Raw genomic sequence first — 20,529 nt, forward strand, 5'->3', positions numbered from 1 at the left:
GTTTCATCCAAGCTGTTTATAGGGTTTTCATTGTTAGAGCAAAGAAGTAGGCCAGCGCGGCATTTCACATGAAATGGAATAGGAGATGATGATGACATGCTTGTTTTCCCTGATTTTGGGACTCCGAAGGAATTTTATAATATCCGTGCTAGTAATACAGGGCTTGCCTTGGATCCACAGCGTATAAATACCTATTTACTTTTTGAAACCCTAGAAGGGTTTTTCTCTTCTTCTTCAGGCGTTTTCCTACCAGCTTTCTCTCCCCACTCATCATGTTGTCTTCCAAGACTTTCATGAAGGCTGCCAAGGTACAGTGTTATAGCAAGACGGTATTATGTCCTTCCACACAGCATGCTAATCTCATTGAAACTCTATATAGGCCGTCACCCCGGCCATCAATGTCACCACTCGCACCTACGCTAAGGCTGCTACCAACTGGGCCAGCCAGAAGGTTGCCATGTCCAACTTTGAGTCTGACAAGTTCATTAACTACCAACGCATTGAGGACAACCTTGAAATCGTTCGTCGCAGGTAAACAAATCGTCTTTTTTTTTTTTGGTGTGGCAACGCCAAATTTTTTTTTTTTTTGGGAGCGTGAACTAACATATCACTACGTTGATCCTCACAGATTGAACCGTCCTCTCACCTTGTCTGAGAAGATCGTCTATGGTCATTTGGACGATGCTGAGAACCAAGAAATCGTTCGTGGACAATCTTACCTCAAGCTTCGTCCTGATCGTGTTGCTTGCCAGGACGCCACTGCTCAAATGGCTCTTTTGCAGTTCATGTCTGCTGGTCTTCCCAGCGTTGCCGTTCCTACCACTGTTCACTGTGATCACTTGATTGAAGCTCAAGTTGGTGGTGTTAAGGATTTGGCTCGTGCCATCGATATCAACAAGGAAGTCTACGACTTCTTGGCCACTTCCACTGCCAAGTACAACATTGGTTTCTGGAAGCCCGGTTCCGGTATTATCCATCAGATCATTCTCGAGAACTATGCTTTTCCCGGTGGTCTTATGATCGGTACTGACTCTCACACCCCTAACGCTGGTGGTCTTGGTATGGTCGCCATTGGTGTCGGTGGTGCTGATGCCGTCGATGTCATGGCTGACATTCCTTGGGAACTCAAGTGCCCCAAGGTCATTGGCGTCAAGCTTCACGGAAACCTTTCCGGCTGGACCTCCCCTAAGGATATCATCCTTAAGGTTGCTGGTATCTTGACCGTCAAGGGTGGTACTGGTGCTATTGTTGAATACACCGGTAAGGGTGTTGACTCTATCTCTGCCACTGGTATGGGTACCATCTGTAACATGGGTGCTGAAATCGGAGCCACCACCTCCTTGTTCCCTTACAACCACCGCATGAGAGACTACCTCGTTGCCACCAAGCGTGCTCCCATTGCTGATCTCGCTGATGCCTTCAAGCACAACCTCACTCCTGATGAAGGTGCTCAATATGATGAGCTTATTGAGATTGATCTTGACAAGCTTGAACCCCATATCAACGGTCCCTTCACTCCTGATCTTGCCACCCCCATCTCCAAGTTCAAGGAAGCCGTCATCAAGAACGACTGGCCCGCCGATCTCCGTGTTGGTCTCATCGGTTCCTGCACCAACTCTTCTTACGAAGATATGGCTCGCTCTGCTTCCCTCGCTGAACAAGCTGCTGGACACGGAGTTAAGGCTAAGGCTCAATACACCATCACCCCTGGTTCCGAACAAATTCGTGCTACCATCGAACGTGACGGTATCATGGACACTCTTACCCAAGCTGGTGGTGTTGTCCTTGCCAACGCTTGCGGTCCCTGCATTGGTCAATGGGATCGTAAGGACATCAAGAAGGGTGAGAAGAACTCTATCATCACTTCCTACAACCGTAACTTCACTGGCCGTAACGATGCCAACCCTGCTACCCACGCTTTCGTTGCTTCCCCTGAAATCGTCACTGCTCTCACTATCGCTGGTGACCTCACCTTCAACCCTCTCACTGATAGCTTGACTGGTGAAGACGGTAAGCCCTTCAAGTTCGAGGCTCCTACTGGATATGAACTTCCCCCCAAGGGTTACGACCCCGGTCAGGACACATACCAAGCTCCTCCCTCTGACCGTTCCAGCGTCAACGTTGCTGTTGCCCCTGACTCCAACCGTCTTCAACTTCTTAAGCCCTTCAGCAAGTGGGACGGAAAGGACTTTGAGGAAATCCCAATCTTGATCAAGGTCAAGGGTAAGTGTACTACCGATCACATCTCCATGGCCGGTCCCTGGCTCAAGTACCGTGGTCACTTGGACAACATCTCCAACAACATGTTGATCGGTGCTGTCAACTCTGAGAACGGTGAAGTCAACAGTGTCAAGAACACCTTCACTGGCAAGTACGATGCTGTCCCCGCTACTGCTCGTGACTACAAGGCTCGTGGTGTCCGTTGGGTCGTTGTTGGTGATGAGAACTACGGTGAAGGTTCTTCCCGTGAACACGCCGCTCTTGAACCCCGTTTCTTGAACGGTGCTGCCATCATTGTCAAGTCCTTCGCTCGTATTCACGAGACCAACTTGAAGAAGCAAGGTATGCTTCCTTTGACTTTCGCCAACGCTGCCGATTACGACAAGGTCCAACCCGAAGATAAGGTCGACATTGTTGGTCTTGCTGATTTCCAAGAGGGCAAGCCCTTGACTCTTCGTCTCCACCACCAAGACGGTAAGACTGAGGATGTCAAGCTCAACCACACCTTCAACCAAGGTCAAATTGAATGGTTCAAGGCTGGTTCCGCTCTCAACTTGATGAGAGAGAAGGCTGCTACCAACTAAAGGAAGTTTGTAGAAAATACAGAATTTTCTCCTCTCCTTTATGTTACATAACCAACCATCTACTATTACTGCTTTCATTCATTTTTTTTTTTCTAAAGTCGCTTTACTTTTTTTTTGTTTTCTTTTCAATTTGCGTGATGTGTACATAATATCTGGTCTTGGTAGTTCATTCCAAGAAAGTACCAATCAAAAAAAAAAATATCAAACAATATATTGACCTTTGGAAACGAAGGCTTGAAGCGCAAGGCCATAGCGAGTGTAGGTGTGGGAAGTTTGCCGTCGAGTTAGGCATAATGACTTTAACGATTGATTGTGCATTCACTAGCCCAGACATAAAAACAAAAACAAACCATTTTTGCGCAGTTTCATGGAAACTGGGGATGCATGTCGAACACTTCCCTATAACCCCGATATCTATTAGCCGCTGTTCAACTTCCTGCTCGAGGATAACTTCAAAGGTAACCATAGATAGATGATAGAAAAATATAATCAGATCAAATAAATTTGATTGATATTTTTTTTTCTGCTTTCTCTTCACCATATCTTCTTTACCTAACACTAGCATGGGCAGTTGCAACACTGCAATCCTACCGACAAGCGAATCGGCCTTGGAAGAAAGCAGGTGGTGGCAACAGGACGATGTCGCGTGGAGCCTCTCTCTCACACAACCAATGGACAACCCGATCCTAAAGATCATAGTACAATATACCCAGACCAACCTATACAGATGATGAGAATGGCAAAACGCGGCAGTTTATGCAGATCCAGAGAAAGCGCGATCTGCTGATAGGCATTGGCATGTTCTTCGGCACCTTGACCATCGATATCGGCCTTCCACTGGGCATATTCTATGCCATGAAGCCTCATACATCGATCATTGCTGCTCTTCTCGTGTCCTGCATCCCTCCTCTTTTTTTTGTCATTGCAAAATTTATACATCATCATAGAGTGGATATCATCGGCTTCCTCTGCTGCTTTGGATTCACCTTGGCTGCTATCTTTGCTCTTGCCACAGGCGACCCCCTCGTTTGGTGCCACTACCTAACTCTTCAATTACTTGCGTCACTGGTGTTTCATTCTTGCTGACTCTTATCCCATCCGAACAAAACGCATCCACATCTTACCGCTATTCTGTTTGGTTTTCTGCCAAATGTTTGGTGGTGGTGATCGCATCGAGTGAACCGATGAACATGGTACTGAGTACAGCGTTACTAAACCAGATTGGATGTTCGCCTATGTTCCCTGGGTTCGTCTTTACGCCTATGTGTCATCCTAGGGATTTATTCTCGTCGCCGAGTTCATCGCCAAAGTTATCATGATTAAAAGCTTCTTAAATATCGAGCAAGTGGTAAGTTGACAAAACGGTATATACGGATACAGAACAAACATTGACTATCATTGCCATCGTAGGTGGTGCATTATGGTAATATCATGGTAGTTGTGGCTGTCGCTGTAGGCAGTGTTTGTTAGTGGTCATAAGCGCACCGATTTAGAAGAAAACGGTTGCAGTTTGAAAAATCTGGAAGCAACAGCCTCATCATCCGGCTTCTCCTGCATCCGCTAGTTGACACTAACTCGTTTGCCAAACGTATCCTGAATGCTCATGTCCAACAACCTTTCGATCTGACAAAATTCTCTCGATATGTACTATATAGTCAATGTTGGCTTCGTATTATTTTCATTTTCACCATACTGCTATACCTTCTAGTTTAAACATTAATGGCTCACATCGCCAACAACTGGAGCCCCCTCGCTTAATTTCCCAATATTAGATTTTGAATCTCATATAAATGAATAAGCGCTAACTTTTATGATTGAAAATTGTCATAGTTTATAAACAGTATATTTAGATACAGTGGCAAACCAGCTTGCTGTTTTTGTTCCATTACATTCCATGCGATTACATAGCAAATACAAATGACCATCAAAGTTTAGCCTTGGGAGAAGCATGCAACGCATCGTTCAAAGCTTTGAACATCGCATCGAATGTTTCGTTGACTCGGTCATCAACTGGCGGGTATACGGTGAGGAATCCGTGGTCTTGGTCTGCGGCAAACACCATTTGACAGTCAACGCCTGCTTCCTTCAATCTTTCTCCGTAGGCCTGACCCTCTGCTTTGAGGACATCGTGTTCAGCGGTGATGATCATGGCCGGTGGCAAATTGGAGAGATCTTTAGCTCTCAATGGCGAGGCATATGGTTCGCGAGCTTCGGAGGGCTTGTTCAAGTAATGTCTGCCAAAACTTTTGAACATAACAGTTTGAGTGGGTTTGATCGTTCGTTGGGGTTGCCAGTACAAGGTATACTTACTAGTTCATGCTCTCGTTGCTTAGCGTCTGGCTTTTGTTGACTGCCTGTCCCTGCTTTTCTCTTTTGCCGTGGAAGGCAAAGTCGGTCGTAGGGTAGATCAGACATTGATAAATAATAGGTGGTCCATTTCGCTCTTTGGAAAGGATGCTGGTGACAGTTGACAGGTTCCCTCCAGCACTGATATACGGAATTGTGTAAGAGGTCTCGTCGTTACTACCATGTGCTTCAAAATTTCACCTCACCTGTCTCCTGCAACTGCGATTCGCTTGTTGTCGATGTTAAATTTGGTGGCATTTTCATAAACATGGCTAAAAGAGTGGCTCGTTTGTATTGATTTTCAGCAGAGGTTATTATGAAATTGTGATAACTTACCACAATGCCGCATAAGCATCTTCCACTCCTTTAGGGTATTTGGCCTACAACATGGTCAGAACTCACGCAAACATTGCATTCACATAGCGTGATTGCTGCTTTACCTCTGGGGCTAGGCGGTAGTCGACCGAGATGACAACGGCTTGTACTTTCTTGCAGATAGCTCTGCACAAGAAATCATGCGTATCCAAACTGCAAAGAACAAATCCGCCTCCATGATAGAACACTACAGCGGGGAAAGGGCCGGCTCCCTCCGGGGTATAGACTCGTAGGGTGACATCGTTCTTGTCGATACTTTGGAAGGAAGTCTCGGTGACACTGCCTACTTCAGTCATGGGAATAGCACCTTTGACTTTGTTCCAGAACTTTGCCATCTTTTCGCGTACTATGTGTGGTTCATATTTGAAGACATCGCCTAATGCAGTTGCCATGGTGAATGTCGAAGAAGTGGGAAAGTCTTCTTTGTGCGAAAAATTGTCTGGAGAAGTCTCTCGGCGGGCTTTCAAAACGGGTGATTCAGGCACCATCGTTGGTCAGCGTAATTTCCGATTCTAGCATCATCACGCTTTCTTCTCGCACTAGCAGGACAATCGAAAAGGTGGGAAAAAATACACTGGTTATTCCATCGAACCCATCAAGATTAAGCTGCCCGCCTGAATGACTGTGACTGCGTTCACTGTGGATATCAACTTCAGCAGCAGACTTTCTTGTCGTTTCATTCAATCATCGCATTGTGGTAAAGGAGTAGGTTAAAAATGCAACTAAGTATATTGTATGTGTAATTAAGTAATAATTAGGCAGTCAAGCCGCTGGCTACAAAAAGGGGTTAAACTTTGTTGTGTTGTCTATGGAAGATTATCACTGTAGAGAATGGAGTAACGGAAGAAGATTCTCGGCAAAAAGAAACATTCTCTAATGAGATGGTGGTTCAAAAGGCCCGCTGTGACAGGAAAGGTAACTGTCTTCGATTGAAATGTTTGGAGCAAGCAAGATGTCTTGCACATAGGATTGTGCAGTATCTAGTCATTTCCAGACCGTTTAGGATCAGCTTGGCCGTTGATGTTCTCTATGAGATCACCAAGAGACTTTTCCATATCATCAATCCGTGATGAAATTTCGTTCACTGTTGGAAAGCAATATTTGGTTACATATTGTTGCTAGCTCTCGGACACTTTTAGGAGAACATACTCTTATGATTCAACTGCGTAGACATGGTATCAAATTTCGTTTCCTAAGTGAATCATCGAGTGTTAGTCTCTACAAGAAATTTTCAACGTCTCAATGAACAGATCTTTACCATTTGCTCTAAAAAGGAGTCGATCTTGATTAGGAATGATCCAGAAGATGAATTAGAATTATAAGGGAAACCTATAACTTTTAGCAGATCGAAGTATGAAATCTTACAAATGCGGACAATTCCTCTGTCGTCTGTGCTTTTACGGTGTTCTGTTCTTCAGTCATGGTGTATGAGTTGGTGAACAAAAGCAATGAACCGATTTTATGGACACCACGCCAAAATTTGGGATTAAATTTCTCTCCGACATGCCAAGATGATCTCACAGGTGCTCACAATCCCTTTATACGTAATGGACCCAAAATACAACAGACCATATAGACAAAAATTCGTAATCAGGTTTATTCCTTTCGATATAAGATATCGTAGTGACCTTAGCAAAGAAGTTAATTGCAGGAATCAAAAATATGGTTTCAGCGCCTGAATATGTTGAGTAACTCACCTGGTCTGTATATCAACTGTAGCGCTTTTCGGCTCCCTTTGGACGCTTCATCCGGCCAAAATTCATGTACAGCTACATGATCGCCGGAGCTACCGTCCAAGTATAATACTTCGACTGGAACATCAAGTGCCTTCGTCAAGGCAGTTATCTGTAAATGGTCGCTTTCACGTCCGAATGCCTCAACCTCCTGTGCACAGAACTGGTCGATGGAGATTGACTCAACGATCAAAAATGGTTCATATTCGGCAGAGTGAATTTTGAGGTAAGCAGAAGTGACAAATCGTAAATGCATAACGATAGAGTTGCTGATCTCTTCAGTTTGGAAGTTGACGAGAAGCAGATCAGGGTCGCTGTCTGGTATCTGTTCGAGTTGGTTTAGCGTGACGTCGTAAAAGTCTTCAAATGCAAGCTCTTGAAAGCCTCCGCTTAACAAGAGTTCGGTTGTAGACTTCAGTTTTTCGACGCCTGCTTTGAAAATGTGTGGATTTCGCATCAAACTCTCGAACCATGCAAATGCAAATGCTGAGTTGCGTAAAATGAGTTGATCGGGGGCAAATTAATAACTGCGACTGTGCTTCTACCATACTGAACATCTCCTGTACCTCTGAAAAAGCAGTTGCCTAAAAACCATATTAGTCAAGAGTGTTGAAATGTATATTGGTAAAACGTAGTCTTACCATCACCACGGCATTTACGCAACTCATCGTTCGTCTCTTTCAATTTCTACGAAACCAACGTCATTAGCATTTCATCATGCTATGAGTTGCCGGATTTGCTTCCATATGCGCTATAATCACCTGCACTTTTTCGAGAAATGGCTTATTATCTTGAAACTCTTTTTCCAATGCATCAATAGATTCTTTCTGGCAGACTAAAGGTATCTTGGCGATAGCGAAACGTAGGTATTAGGATGTTCATAGTGGGAACCTCTGGTGGAGTATTGATATCGAGCTATACCTTTTCAGCTTCTTCGTCCTTAATTTTTTGCTCAAATGCTAATATCTGTTCGTCCGTGAGTTCTGGTTGCCAATCATTTTGTTCTTGAGAGGTCATGTTGGAAGCGCGTAAGGTTGGAGACGGTGGAGTTAGTGGCTGGATTGATTTGTGCCGCAGGAACCCTTTAAGCATGTGACGTGACTGCCACTTGGCGGCCTCTCAATATTTTTTTGAAATTTGCAAGTTTTTGGGAATGCCCAAGCTGTGCCAATCTCGACTTGACCTCTAGCGAACATGGGAACCAAAAGTAAGGACTTCTTTACCAACAGTTCCCCATTGCCTCTTTCAAATGCTTACCAAATATGAAAAATTTCAGAACAACAAAACAAGCGCCAGTCTAACGGAAAGCGTGGCCTTGAAGTTCGCACCCAGCCAAGTAAGCTATCTCCATCTACCCTTCATTCATGAGCAATAGCTAGTTCACTAATGCCATCCCTTTTAGAGCTGAAGAAAGATCTCGGAGTACCAAGTCTACAGCACTTCAAGACAAAAATGACCAACAAAGTTGAGGAACAGAAGCGAAAGGTACGCCATAATTTACGTGCCAATAAGCTAGTGAGACATTTGTTACTAATGCCTCGCCTACAATTAGGTAGAAGAGGCTGGAAAGCGACAAACAAGTGCTCGGGAAGCTCTTCATAACAAATACAGAAATATGTCATCCGGACTCTCATTAGCAGATATGGCTAATCAAGCAGAGCAGCGAAGTGCAACATTCGCTAGCGCTGAAGGTGCTGGCGAAGAAGAGTTCAAGGATATGGTGGATGCTGCCGCGACGGGACAAAAAGACAACTCCAGAAAAGCATACTTTAGAGAGTTCCGAAAAGTTTTGGAGCACGCCGATGTTGTGTTGGAAGTATTGGATGCTCGTGACCCTCTAGGATGCCGTACTCGACATGTAGAGAGAATGATTATGGATAGTGGTCTGAACAAGAAGGTTATCCTTGTGCTTAACAAGATTGGTAGGTGGAGCAAAGTGTCAAGATATAGTGAACGAATCCGCAGTTCATTTATGATTGTCCATGTTGTATGCTAGATCTGGTACCTAGAGAAAATGTCGAATCATGGCTAAAATACCTTCGCAACGAATACCCCGCCATTGCCTTCAAGGCCTCAACTCAGAGCCAGAGAAGAAATCTTGGCCAATCCAACATGTCAGCTGATATTGCTAGCTCAGATATGCTCAACTCTTCAGAATGTTTAGGAGCGGATCAGCTTATCAAACTCTTGAAGAATTATTGCCGTAATCTTAACATGAAGACTTCCATCACCGTTGGTGTCATCGGTTATCCTAACGTTGGAAAGTCATCTGTTATTAATTCACTCAAGCGATCAAAAGTATGTGGTGTCGGATCGACCCCTGGATTCACCAAAGTTGCACAACAAATCACCCTGGATAAAAATATCAAGTTGTTGGATTGTCCTGGTATTGTCTTTGCTGCCCAGGGACATAATGGAGAATCAGATGCAGAAGTGCTTCTGCGAAATTGCGTCAAAGTCGAATTATTGGAAGATCCAATCACACCAGGTATGAAAAGCAGCATGAATGTGTAGTGCACTGACCCTGTAATCTTACTTACTCTCTATTCGTAGTTGAGGTCATTGTGTCTCGATGTAATATGGAGCAACTTATGGCCATGTATGAAATCCCGCCTTTCAATGATGTTCAAGAATTCCTCGTGCAATTGGCGTTACAGAGAGGTAAATTAAAGAAGGTAGGTCGACTTTGTATTCTCATGGTCTGAGCGTAGCTGTGTTCTAACGTGCATGACTACAGGGTGGTATCCCAGATACACATCTTGTCGCTAGAGCTGTACTTCAAGATTGGAATGGTGGCAAGATTCCATTTTACACCAGGCCTCCATCTGCTACGACCAGTCATATCACTGCCTCTGTGGTATCCTCGTGGGGCAAGGAGTTGAGTTTGGACGAGTTGGTGAATGACGATAGTCTTGTTCTTGGATCATTGAAGAGCAGTAGCGAGTTTGGAAACGGAGCTGTCGTTATGGTAGGTACATCCAATGATTGGATCTAGACGAGACACGGTACTAAATCGCACTTTTTAGCAATCGAATGATGCCGACGCGGATAGATACACAGATCTTATGGACCAAGACATGATGGAAGGGTAACATCAATGTTTTATATGGTTGTCAAAAATGAAAGGAACATGTGACTAATCTCCGAAACCTACTAGCACTGAAAGTTTGATGGACATGAGTACCTCCAGTAACAATGATAATATGGCTACGGAAGCATTCTCACAACAACCGGTAGTCAATATAAGCTTAAGACCAAAGAAGGGATCCTCTACTATTGTCAAGAAGCAAGTATTGATTGACGCAAATGAAGCTCAAGCCAACCCGCAAATGAATCAAAGCTTAAAGAAACAACTCAAGATGCAACAAAAGAAGGCTAGACGCCAAGAACGATTAGGCGGAGGTGACGAGGAGCCCGGCATGGAAGAAGACGATGACATGATGGGTGACGACGATATGATGCAAAATAACTATGGAGCATTACCAGTCGATAGTGATGAAGAAGAATTATAGAATTTATCTTATTAAATACACTCAGTTTGCTGTACAATATTTTTGTCTTGCTAGGCATTTCATTTGATGTCCGTTTTGGTCACAGGACCGAGGTTTTTTCGAAGTGAATCCGAGTCGGATGATTATTTCGGGTGCCAAAAGTCTTTATAGAAGCGGTCGAATGCACGCTCTTTCTTCCTTCTGTTCTCTAAAACATGTTCAATAAATTATACACTGGAGTTAAACAACATCTTACCAAACTACAAACTCAAGCTGACCATGACTCGGTAAATAACGATCTGGCAACGACTCCTACCAGTCAGTCATGTCCGCCCAATATCATTGTCAGCCAACAGGAGGGTGGATCTCAGCCCATGACCATTGGCCCACCGCACGGGGATGCAGTCCGAAGACGATCGTCACTATTCGGTATTGCGCGCAATCAACACGATGATTTTGTACAAAAGGATCTTATGGCAAGCTCTTGGAGCTGAAAAGTACATTTGTGTGGAGAGATTAACTGTATCATTTTTTTTTTTTTTTTTTCGTTGTATATAAAGGGTTACACATAGCCAAATCTGAAAAAATACATACTCTCTTTTGCGGTTGCACATCTTCCCCCTTCTCCGTCTCGTTTTCCTCTTCTTTCCCTCTTGTTTTTGTCCCTCTAGTAGTGTCAAATTAATCATGGCTCCTGCTCCACTTGCTACCGGTGTTGGTGTTGCAAATCTCCCAAACCAACGCCATAAGATAGTCGCAAAACGTGGTGCTAATTTCACCATTATGGTGTGCGGTAAGCCCTCTCTTCATCATCTTACACAAACGCCATTGCCCATTCCCCAAGCTTTTAAAATAAATTCAGCCCAACGCGCTTTCATCTCGGAACCCGTTATTATGACCAACCTTAGCATCAATTCGTCAGACCGTGTACTTATGACCATTGAACTTGAACTTCTCAAATAGGTGAATCCGGCTTGGGAAAAACCACATTCATCAATACTTTGTTCACCACCTCGATTAAGGATCACAAGAACCCTCTTCGTCGTCATCATAAACAACTCGACAAAACTGTCGAGATTGAAATCACCAAAGCAGGTACCATGGTCGTTTCGTATATGTTCTCGGAATTTCCATGGGATTTCTAATATTCCTTTTTACCTCAGAACTCGAAGAAAAGATGTTCAAGGTCAATTTAACTGTCATTGATACCCCTGGTTTCGGTGATTACATCAACAATAAGGACAGCTGGCTGCCCGTCATTGAATTCCTTGATGATCAACACGAGAGCTATATGCGCCAAGAGCAACAGCCTTCTCGTCAAAAGATCAATGACTTGCGCGTCCATGTGTGCTTGTATTTCATCAGACCGACTGGTCATACGTAAGTTAGAGTGAAACATCCATTGGCTCTCTTTCACCCTCCTAATCCGCGCCCCCTTATTAGATTGACGCCATTGGATATTGAGGTTATGAAGCGTCTAGGAACCCGTGTCAACTTGATCCCGGTGATTGCAAAGGCCGACACACTTACCCCTAGGGATTTGGCTGACTTTAAGCGAAAGGTAAAATTTTGAGCACTGACTTCAAAGGCCCATTCGCAGCCAAACCCAAAACGATTGACCCCATGTCTATTTTATCAAGCTCCGCGAAGTGATCGCCGCCCAAAATATTCAGATCTATTCATGTCCCATTGAGAGTGAAGATGAATCTACCACTGCTCGTAACAGGACCATTATGAGTGCTATGCCATTTTCCGTTATTGGATCAACACAGGATGTCACCACAGCCGATGGAAGAACCGTTAAGGGTCGTGAATACTCTTGGGGTGTAGCCGAGGTTGAAAATGAAGAGCACTGCGACTTTAAGAAACTTCGTAGCTTGCTTGTTCGTACTCATATGCTGGATTTGGTTTCCACCACTGAAGAGATGCACTATGAAAACTATCGTCGTGGCCAAATGGAGACTAGAAAGTTTGGCGATCCAAAGTAAGGAGATCTGCAGTGAGCTATGGATTTGAATGCATGCATTTTCTTATATCTTCATTTGTACCAATCTAGGGTCAAGAAGTTGAACAATCCCAAGTTCAAGGAGGAAGAGGACAACTTGCGCAAGAAATTCACAGAGCAAGTCAAGCAGGAGGAGAACCGTTTCCGTCATTGGGAGCAACAATTAATCGCTGAAAGAGATCGACTGAATAAGGATTTGGAAGATAAGCATGCCCAAATTAAGAATCTCGAAGGCGAGTTGGATGCTCTATACCAAGCTCAGGGACGCAACACTACCAGAAGATAATTACGGCAGAAAGAATCTCCATGCGGACTTCAAGGCATAACAGGGCCAGATACTGGTTACCACAGCAGCAACAGATTTCACTCATTCTACTCTTCTTTCCTAACCCTTTCTTTTTTTTTCTATACTTCCACCACATCCTTATTCTATTGTTCGTGGAACAATAACCATAATCTTTATACTTTAAACCACTGTTTTCTATTTTTTAACTGTTGTCAATCCCATACTTCTGGTCAGTTGAATATGGGTTTGAAAAACAAACTTGCCTCTAAAATAGCATTTTATTTTCATATTCTACGTTTCAACTACAGTTTGCTTTTTAGCATTTGGCCGTGCCATAAAAATATTAGGCAATTATTGCGATTCAGAGAATTGGTGAACGGCAGATTTGAACAAGTTCAAACCTTCTTGGGCTTCAGCTTCAGTGAGAGTCAGGGATGGAATGATACGGACGGTGTTGCTACCAGCGGTGATAACCAAAAGACCTCGTTCGCGAGCCATCTTGACAATGGGGGTTGGGTCCTTGGTAAATTCTATTCCAAGCATCATACCATTACCTCTCACATCTTTGACAAGCTTGGGGTACGCATTGTGGATATCCTCCAAGCCCTTCTTGAGGACATCGCCAGTGCTTGAGACTTGCTTGAGAAATTCTGGCTTAGTGAGACGGTTCAAGACGCTGAGTGCAACGCCTGTGGCCAATGGGTTTCCACCGAAAGTGGTGCCATGATCACCTAAACGAGAAAGATGAAAATAAATACCACGCAAATTATCATTGAACACTTGCGAGTTGATATGGTTTAGTACTTACCGATCTTGATAATATCAGCGACCTTGTCAGTAATCAGAATGGCACCGATGGGGATACCATTAGCAAGAGGTTTAGCCATGGTCAAAACGTCAGGTCGGCATGAATCTGGGAAGTATTGATGAGCCCAGAGTTTACCAGTTCGGCCAAGACCGCATTGAATTTCATCGTAAATGAGCAAAGCATTGTGTTCATTGCACTCCTTTCGTACAGTCTCAAGGAACTCAGCGTTGGCTGGGTGAACGCCTCCTTCACCTTGAATAGGTTCAATGATGACAGCGCAGGTATTGTCGTCAATCAAGCGTTTAACGTCATCAACATTGTTATATTCGGCTACTTCGAATCCAGGGATGAGTGGTGCGAAAGGCTTTTGATATTTAGGATTGTAGGTTGCAGACAATGCACCCATGGAGCGACCATGGAAGGCGTTGGTGAATGAAACGATCTTGTGCTTCTTTCCAGATGGTTCGACGAGGTTACCCCATTTTCTTCCAAACTTTAAAGCACCCTCATTGGCTTCGGTACCGGAATTGGCGAAAAAAACCTTTCCAGCATTCATACCGCCTTGTTGAACGGTCTCTGTAACGAGCTTTTCAGCCAGAGCTCCAGCATTCTCATTATGATACAGATTGCTGCAATGAACGAGCTTCATAGCTTGTTCATAAAGTGTCTTTGCGACCTCTTCGTCAGCATGGCCCAGGGCATTGACAGCAATACCAGCCGAAAAATCGAGATATTTTCGGTTATTGGTGTCGTAGATGTAACATCCCTTGCCGTGTGTAAACATAAGGTCAGGTCGAGCATATGTGTTGAGAGTATATTTGTTGTATCGCTGAATAGTATCGATGGTCTCCTTGGGTACATCCGAATCAGGATGCGTGATCTATATGAGGCAGGGAACAGTATCAGCCAAAAGTAAACTCATCATTTCATTTATATAGTATTTTCTTGCTACCTCAGAGTTGGTACTGGCCGATCGCTTTGTCTGAAATCATGGCAAAACATATCGTGAGTCCGCGTGCAATAGGAATGAACTGAAATGCTGAACGAAATGACAAACCATGGCAACAATGCTGGTGATTCGACCAGCATTCTTGGAGAGACTGGCTCGAGAGGTTGTGGATAGGACAGCCTTTACTGTGCGAGCAGATAGCATTGCAAAAAAGTGAAGGAGGTAAGAGTATCAAACTAGCTTGAACAATTTTATTTTTGTTTCCTGATTTTGAAAAGATATCGGAGAATCAAAGATCTCTCAATGACCCACAGTGAGTTAAAAATGGTCCAGCACCGTATTTCCTCTTAAGCGACCGTTGAGTTTATCTGGTAAAAATGGCAAGTCTGTACAATGAATTCTAAATAGTTTACGCTAATATAATCAGTTCTGTATCGCTATCAAGCTACGTCCTTGCACGATTGGCATTCTTCAATTTGTCCTCTGAGATAATTTTTTTAAAGTAGGTCAATTAGATCAAATCAATATGATGAACTGCAAGCTGCGTCTGCTTACCCAAGTACTTGGTGTAGTCGTCTAATTCCAAACATATCTGTTCCATGTTGGCTGCCTGCTCACTGACATCATCAATCTCCTTCATATATTCTGTGAAGTCGGCATCTGCAACAAGATAAATGAGCTATTACGGTTCATCATAAAATCAGTTTCGGAAAGATGTTTACATGTAGACTGCAGCTTAGACATCTCTTTCACCAGACGCTGAGCCATTTCTGACATGTCGGCATATCGCTCACGCGTGGTATGGTTCATGGCCTCTAAAAGCTTATAATTTTCGCTACTGGCTGCATGTGGTGATCAATAAAACGCTATTTGTTACTTATGTTACTGATGTGGATGTACTTACCAATAAGCTCTCCCTGGGTATATTGTGCCAGCTTCTTGAACAGATTCTCACTCAGCCTTTGCACATGTTCTTGGCCAAGACTAGCCGAAGCTTTATCCGGGTCAAATGGGGATCTTGTAGGTGTTCGTGGTAATGGCGCTGATTGCGAGACAGAGGGTTTGGGTTGATCCATTAGGTGCTAGCTTGGATCACTCAGGCTGCCAGGGTTTATCAAAGGCGGCGTGAAAGTGCAAGTACGAGTGAAAACAGTCGAAGTCACGAAATGATTTAGCTAACTCCACCAGCGCGTCAAAACTTCCCACTACGAAACTATCCCACCCCATTGCAACTGTCAAAAACATGTCCGAGAGTCCAAAAGACGACACCGCTTATGAGGTAATTCATATTATAGTGTAGTACCATTCAGAATTCTAGCTTAAAACAAGTCTTGTTTGATACAAAGCCCAAAAACGACTCCTCCAGTGAAGAGGAAGTTGAGATTTCAAAGGTGACAATGCAGAACCCAATTCACTGTATATCAATGCCTTGCTAAACATCAGGTAACAGACAGTGGAAAAAGCGCCAAGTCGAAACAGCAAGAAGAGGAAAGCAACAGACGACACTCCCGAAACAAGCAATACGTTGAAGGACGCCAAGGGAAACGTATATTATCAGGTAAGGAGTGCATATGATGTACCCATAAGGTTTTGATGTTTGGAAGACTCACTTTGACGCACTGCATGTACAATTAGCTTTCGTCCAAGCGAAGAGTCACAATCACCAAATTTTCGTCAGGAGAGAAAGCTGTGGATTTGCGGGAATGGTATCAGAAAGACGGTGAATACAAGCCAGGAAAAGGTATGAATTCAATAGAATGGATTCATTTGGATACCAGTATCTAACAGGGAGTCATGGCTGACATGTACAGGTATTTGCCTGCCCAAAGCTCAGTGGGAGGCTCTGGTAGAACTGCTGCCAGAGATCAACCAGGCACTTCAGAAATGAGATCGAGTGACTGTCTTTTTCATCTCCTGAATGTGTCATATCCTGAAGACCGAATTATTTAAACTCGGTTTGACACTTTTTTTGATTCTTTATTGTACAATGCCTTTCGATTTACAAAAAGCTATTCGACCTAATATATTGGCTCTTCAGCCTTACCGCTGTGCTCGTGATGACTATGATAGTGGTGTTCTTCTCGATGCCAATGAAAATGCCTTTGGCCCTTCATTGTCAGAACCTCGCTCCGGAGATCTTAACCGATACCCTGACCCTCTCCACCCTGACATCAAAGAGCGTGTTGTCTCTCTCCGAAAAATCCCCTCAGTTCATAATGTCTTCCTAGGTGTTGGCTCCGACGAAGTCATTGACTTGCTCCTTCGCATTGCTTGCGTTCCCGGCAAGGACAAGATTCTTATCACCCCTCCTACCTACGGAATGTACAGTGTTTGCGCCCAGATTAACGACGTCGGTGTGGTTAAGGTCAACCTCGACGTTGAAGAGGGAGCCTATCAATTGGAAACTGAGGCCGTTAACCAAGCCTTGAAGTCTGACCCAACTATCAAGGTCGTCTTCCTGTGCTCACCTGGAAACCCTACCAGCACTTGCCTCAACCCTGACAGCATAAGGGCCGTCCTCGAGAACCCTGATTACAGTGGATTGGTGGTTGTTGATGAGGCTTACATTGACTTTGTTGACCAGACGAAAAACCCTTCTGTTTCAACTTGGATCACAAAGTATCCCAACCTTGTCGTCATGCAGACTTTGAGCAAGAGTTTCGGTCTGGCTGGTATTCGTATGGGAGTTGGCATTGCCAACGCAGATGTCATTCAAATCCTCAACAATACCAAGGCACCATACAACATCTCCACACTTACCGCTCAAGTTGCCCTTGAAGCCCTCTCTGATAAGGGATTGGAAACGATGTATCAAAATATCGAGCAGCTCAGACAGCAGCGTGATCTGTTGATCGAAGCACTTCAGAACTTCCCTGTCGCTGGCGTTGGAAAGATTCGTGGTGCGGCTGAAGGTAACTTTTTGTTGGTCGAAATTCTCAACCAAAATGGCGAACCCTGCAATCAACGCGCTGAACAAGTGTACAAGAACCTTGCTGAATCCAAGGATGTGGTTGTTCGCTTCAGAGGCAAGGATTATGGGTGCACAGGCTGCTTGCGTATCAGTGTTGGTACTGAACAAGAGATGAAGACTTGTCTCAAACAACTAGAAATTGCTTTGCAAGAAGTAGCCTAGAATTGGAATACCACTAGCTCTTATTGTTCTTTCTTTCACAGAATACAATCTGTATAATATAAGTCTGCATTTTCTCATTTTAACTTGGAGCCATGATTGAATCCGGTGCGTTTGCAGAAAAATTAGTGCAGTTGGTGAAGGAGGCAGTGCTCTTTATCCTGACATGCCGATGATACATGACTCACCAATATCGCCCAAGCAAGTTGAATCATGTTGGATGGTAGGGTTGCAGAAAGAATATGATAGCTTTGGAACACATGTTGACGTAATAGTAGTACTAAGTTCGATGGTTTTGTCCATAACATTCAAACTCTAGCTAAAACGCCATTAAGACCAGATTTTCTTGTTGTCAGTCAATCTTAAAAATCAACGGTAATGGTTGCTCCCTCAGGTACAAAAACTGGGGTTTGAAGAGAGAAGAAGATGAGAGGGCAAGTGCCTTTTGTCATTCGATAATTACGCTCTGCAACAACCCACCAATGTATCTGTAGTCACTCAATTATATGAAAGGAAAGGAAGGAGGGTTTATAATCACTAAATTAAAATAGTCGAGACTATCAGGGTCATACAGAAATAATTATTTTTTCTCATTATTTTAAACACTCCTTATGGGATGTTCAAACTTCCGGCGATGTGTGGCCAAGGGTATCAGATGGTAGTTGAGCGATATCTACCGTCCAAACTCAACACAGCGCCTAAAGAACGATGGACTTCAACTTGGAATGGTTTGGGAGGAGCATGCTCACCGTCAATCGCCACGTAGTTCTTTTGCTTTGGGTCTTTGGTAACGGGTGTAAGACGGAAGGCTTTGACTTTGTAATAATCAACCTATAAATTTATGGTTGCATTAGCTATCTGTCTCAACGACACTTACTGTGGATCGCACCGTACTTATATATTGACTTACAATTTTGGACTTGACGTGAGTGCCTTTATCGACGGTGTCGAATACACTAAGCTTATCACCAATTGAGGCGCCCTTTTTGATCAGCATCAAGTCGATCAGGCCATCGTTTGGCATACAGTAAGGGTGTGTTAACATTCCCCGAGCTAACCATGGCACCTTGCTCGTCAAGAATACGCAGATGTCATCGTTAACAACTGTCCAACCTTTTGGAACGGGTTCGGATAAAGGAGGAATGCTATCTACGACTTGTCCACCCCTACTATCGTCAATAGCTGTTTGCTGATCAGATCTATCGTATTCTACGGGATAATCTTCGGCAATTGAAGTTTTGTCGCTTTTAACAATATCAAATGCCGCTTCCATAGAATATGATTTTCCACCAAAGATTTGTTGCAATAATCCTATAATAGTGCGAGTATCACCCATCCACCTATTACCAAGCGTTATTGATGGGCATGTAGATAGGTGATATGATATGTTAGGATTATTTACCTCATATGTTCTGTGGCCAAATCTGCATAAGCAGTGATTCCATAGTTTTGAGACAAGAACGAGAAATAGCGTTTGTCATCGTAGGTTACTGAGCACAAGTCAAAGGCCATGGGTTTGCCTGTATAACATTTAATTGTCAGTACCAGTTAGAGCGTCATAGCAATTACGTTTAATCATGGTAAGCCGAACCTTTGATGACTTGAAGAGCAGTGTACTGTGGATCAAATCCGCTCTTCTCGCCTAGCATGGAGATGCTTAAAGCATTGCCCGTTCCGCCAGGAATGACTCCCAAGGGTAACTTTCTAATGGCTTCTCTGGCATCTGGTCGTTGAAGGAAACCATTGATGACTTCGTGAATGACACCATCGCCACTCACGGTGACAATAGAGTCAAATGCATTGATGTCGATTTCTTTGGCAATATCAATGCCATGTCCTTGACGCTCAGTAACTAATGAATGAAAATGATGAAGGTTAAAATCCCTGAAATAAAATGGTAACAGGGACATTCTAAAATAGACTAACATTGAACATCCATAGCGCATTTTGCGGCTTCAAATACAGGCTTTACCTGAGTCTCGAATATGTGCTTGGCCTTTCCTTGACCTCCGAATGGATTGATAAGCACTTTGAGGCGTTTGCCTTGCTGGACGTCTGTGACAGATTGCCATTTAAGTTAATTGCTTATTTGCTTCAAGGTTAGTCGAAAATCAATCCCGACCTTTATAAACTTGACTCATGATATCGCTGCTAAACTTGGTTGCTTTTTCCGCATCTTGGGGGTCGATTGAGTATACTAGATTGTAAAGAGTGACGGGGGATTCATCCTCAGCTGGCTTGTCTGGAATTAAAGCGCTGATTCTCAGCATATTGGTAGAGCCATATTCTACGTTGAGAAGGTTGATGTTCTGGATGGGTAAAAGGAGTGGATTGGATACTTTCGGTGGTGGCAATGGGATGCAGAAGCAAGTGCGAGGAGCTTTGGCTGAAATGATATTTGACAGTTAAAAAGTATGATAAAAAAAAAGTAAGCAGCCGTAAAGTTGACTTACGCCGCTTAGCTGCTGTAACGTCTCCCTCAATACGAAGACCTTCACCGTCGTAGGTGAGTTGAACGGCTTGGTGACCTTTCTTGGCACTCAACGAAGCTACTACCATAATGTTGTAATTGCAATACCTGTGCTATCACCACAGTTTTCTC

At 43.8% G+C, this 20,529-nt stretch overlaps 11 protein-coding genes across 11 annotated transcripts; 5 read left to right on the top strand and 6 right to left on the bottom strand.

Annotated features, from left to right (window-relative positions):
- Positions 1 to 272: 272 nt before the first annotated feature.
- K450DRAFT_198649 (uncharacterized protein) lies at positions 273 to 2,804 on the top strand (the record flags this gene model as incomplete). The annotated part of the gene is made up of 3 exons (XM_051584579.1): positions 273 to 308; positions 380 to 531; positions 629 to 2,804. The coding sequence occupies 3 exons, from the start codon at positions 273 to 275 to the stop codon at positions 2,802 to 2,804; spliced, it is 2,364 nt and encodes a 787-aa protein (XP_051445256.1).
- Positions 2,805 to 4,577: 1,773 nt separating this feature from the next.
- K450DRAFT_237590 (uncharacterized protein) lies at positions 4,578 to 6,322 on the bottom strand. The gene is made up of 5 exons (XM_051588449.1): positions 5,591 to 6,322; positions 5,487 to 5,530; positions 5,357 to 5,422; positions 5,115 to 5,291; positions 4,578 to 5,047 (listed from the first exon to the last, which is right to left on the bottom strand). Exons 1-5 carry the CDS (start codon positions 6,011 to 6,013, stop codon positions 4,729 to 4,731), a joined length of 1,029 nt encoding a protein of 342 aa, XP_051445257.1. The 5' UTR covers positions 6,014 to 6,322; the 3' UTR covers positions 4,578 to 4,728.
- Positions 6,323 to 7,147, bottom strand: K450DRAFT_237595 (uncharacterized protein). Its single transcript, XM_051588450.1, has 4 exons — positions 6,891 to 7,147; positions 6,784 to 6,807; positions 6,675 to 6,717; positions 6,323 to 6,609 (listed from the first exon to the last, which is right to left on the bottom strand). Exons 1-4 carry the CDS (start codon positions 6,945 to 6,947, stop codon positions 6,506 to 6,508), a joined length of 228 nt encoding a protein of 75 aa, XP_051445258.1. The 5' UTR covers positions 6,948 to 7,147; the 3' UTR covers positions 6,323 to 6,505.
- On the bottom strand, positions 7,112 to 8,444 carry K450DRAFT_237599 (uncharacterized protein). Its single transcript, XM_051588451.1, has 6 exons — positions 8,180 to 8,444; positions 8,020 to 8,103; positions 7,900 to 7,945; positions 7,825 to 7,842; positions 7,223 to 7,744; positions 7,112 to 7,153 (listed from the first exon to the last, which is right to left on the bottom strand). Exons 1-6 carry the CDS (start codon positions 8,348 to 8,350, stop codon positions 7,122 to 7,124), a joined length of 873 nt encoding a protein of 290 aa, XP_051445259.1. The 5' UTR covers positions 8,351 to 8,444; the 3' UTR covers positions 7,112 to 7,121.
- Positions 8,025 to 10,341, top strand: K450DRAFT_237603 (uncharacterized protein). The gene is made up of 8 exons (XM_051588452.1): positions 8,025 to 8,120; positions 8,240 to 8,465; positions 8,535 to 8,594; positions 8,661 to 8,743; positions 8,811 to 9,180; positions 9,255 to 9,746; positions 9,812 to 9,933; positions 9,996 to 10,341. The coding sequence occupies exons 2-8, from the start codon at positions 8,453 to 8,455 to the stop codon at positions 10,251 to 10,253; spliced, it is 1,398 nt and encodes a 465-aa protein (XP_051445260.1). The 5' UTR covers positions 8,025 to 8,120; positions 8,240 to 8,452; the 3' UTR covers positions 10,254 to 10,341.
- A 999-nt stretch (positions 10,342 to 11,340) lies between these two features.
- K450DRAFT_237618 (uncharacterized protein) lies at positions 11,341 to 13,216 on the top strand. The gene is made up of 6 exons (XM_051588453.1): positions 11,341 to 11,542; positions 11,713 to 11,844; positions 11,913 to 12,129; positions 12,193 to 12,310; positions 12,390 to 12,733; positions 12,806 to 13,216. The coding sequence occupies exons 1-6, from the start codon at positions 11,437 to 11,439 to the stop codon at positions 13,038 to 13,040; spliced, it is 1,152 nt and encodes a 383-aa protein (XP_051445261.1). The 5' UTR covers positions 11,341 to 11,436; the 3' UTR covers positions 13,041 to 13,216.
- On the bottom strand, positions 13,216 to 15,031 carry K450DRAFT_237623 (uncharacterized protein). Its single transcript, XM_051588454.1, has 4 exons — positions 14,906 to 15,031; positions 14,801 to 14,830; positions 13,849 to 14,728; positions 13,216 to 13,771 (listed from the first exon to the last, which is right to left on the bottom strand). The coding sequence occupies exons 1-4, from the start codon at positions 14,999 to 15,001 to the stop codon at positions 13,392 to 13,394; spliced, it is 1,386 nt and encodes a 461-aa protein (XP_051445262.1). The 5' UTR covers positions 15,002 to 15,031; the 3' UTR covers positions 13,216 to 13,391.
- Position 15,032: 1 nt separating this feature from the next.
- K450DRAFT_237633 (uncharacterized protein) lies at positions 15,033 to 16,100 on the bottom strand. Its single transcript, XM_051588455.1, has 4 exons — positions 15,702 to 16,100; positions 15,520 to 15,639; positions 15,353 to 15,457; positions 15,033 to 15,280 (listed from the first exon to the last, which is right to left on the bottom strand). Exons 1-4 carry the CDS (start codon positions 15,871 to 15,873, stop codon positions 15,243 to 15,245), a joined length of 435 nt encoding a protein of 144 aa, XP_051445263.1. The 5' UTR covers positions 15,874 to 16,100; the 3' UTR covers positions 15,033 to 15,242.
- Positions 16,041 to 16,685, top strand: K450DRAFT_271118 (uncharacterized protein; the record flags this gene model as incomplete). Its single annotated transcript, XM_051592992.1, has 5 exons — positions 16,041 to 16,076; positions 16,144 to 16,188; positions 16,248 to 16,355; positions 16,433 to 16,538; positions 16,609 to 16,685. 5 exons carry the CDS (start codon positions 16,041 to 16,043, stop codon positions 16,683 to 16,685), a joined length of 372 nt encoding a protein of 123 aa, XP_051445264.1.
- K450DRAFT_237636 (uncharacterized protein) lies at positions 16,285 to 18,036 on the top strand. Its single transcript, XM_051588456.1, has 3 exons — positions 16,285 to 16,355; positions 16,433 to 16,538; positions 16,609 to 18,036. Exon 3 carries the CDS (start codon positions 16,716 to 16,718, stop codon positions 17,928 to 17,930), a length of 1,215 nt encoding a protein of 404 aa, XP_051445265.1. The 5' UTR covers positions 16,285 to 16,355; positions 16,433 to 16,538; positions 16,609 to 16,715; the 3' UTR covers positions 17,931 to 18,036.
- A 388-nt stretch (positions 18,037 to 18,424) lies between these two features.
- On the bottom strand, positions 18,425 to 20,529 carry K450DRAFT_237640 (uncharacterized protein). The gene is made up of 7 exons (XM_051588457.1): positions 20,381 to 20,529; positions 20,050 to 20,313; positions 19,854 to 19,982; positions 19,519 to 19,779; positions 19,330 to 19,447; positions 18,838 to 19,267; positions 18,425 to 18,758 (listed from the first exon to the last, which is right to left on the bottom strand). Exons 1-7 carry the CDS (start codon positions 20,484 to 20,486, stop codon positions 18,579 to 18,581), a joined length of 1,488 nt encoding a protein of 495 aa, XP_051445266.1. The 5' UTR covers positions 20,487 to 20,529; the 3' UTR covers positions 18,425 to 18,578.

The sequence above is a fragment of the Umbelopsis ramanniana genome, assembly GCF_025399195.1.
Source record: "Umbelopsis ramanniana AG unplaced genomic scaffold K450scaffold_22, whole genome shotgun sequence".
NCBI lineage: Eukaryota > Fungi > Mucoromycota > Umbelopsidomycetes > Umbelopsidales > Umbelopsidaceae > Umbelopsis > Umbelopsis ramanniana.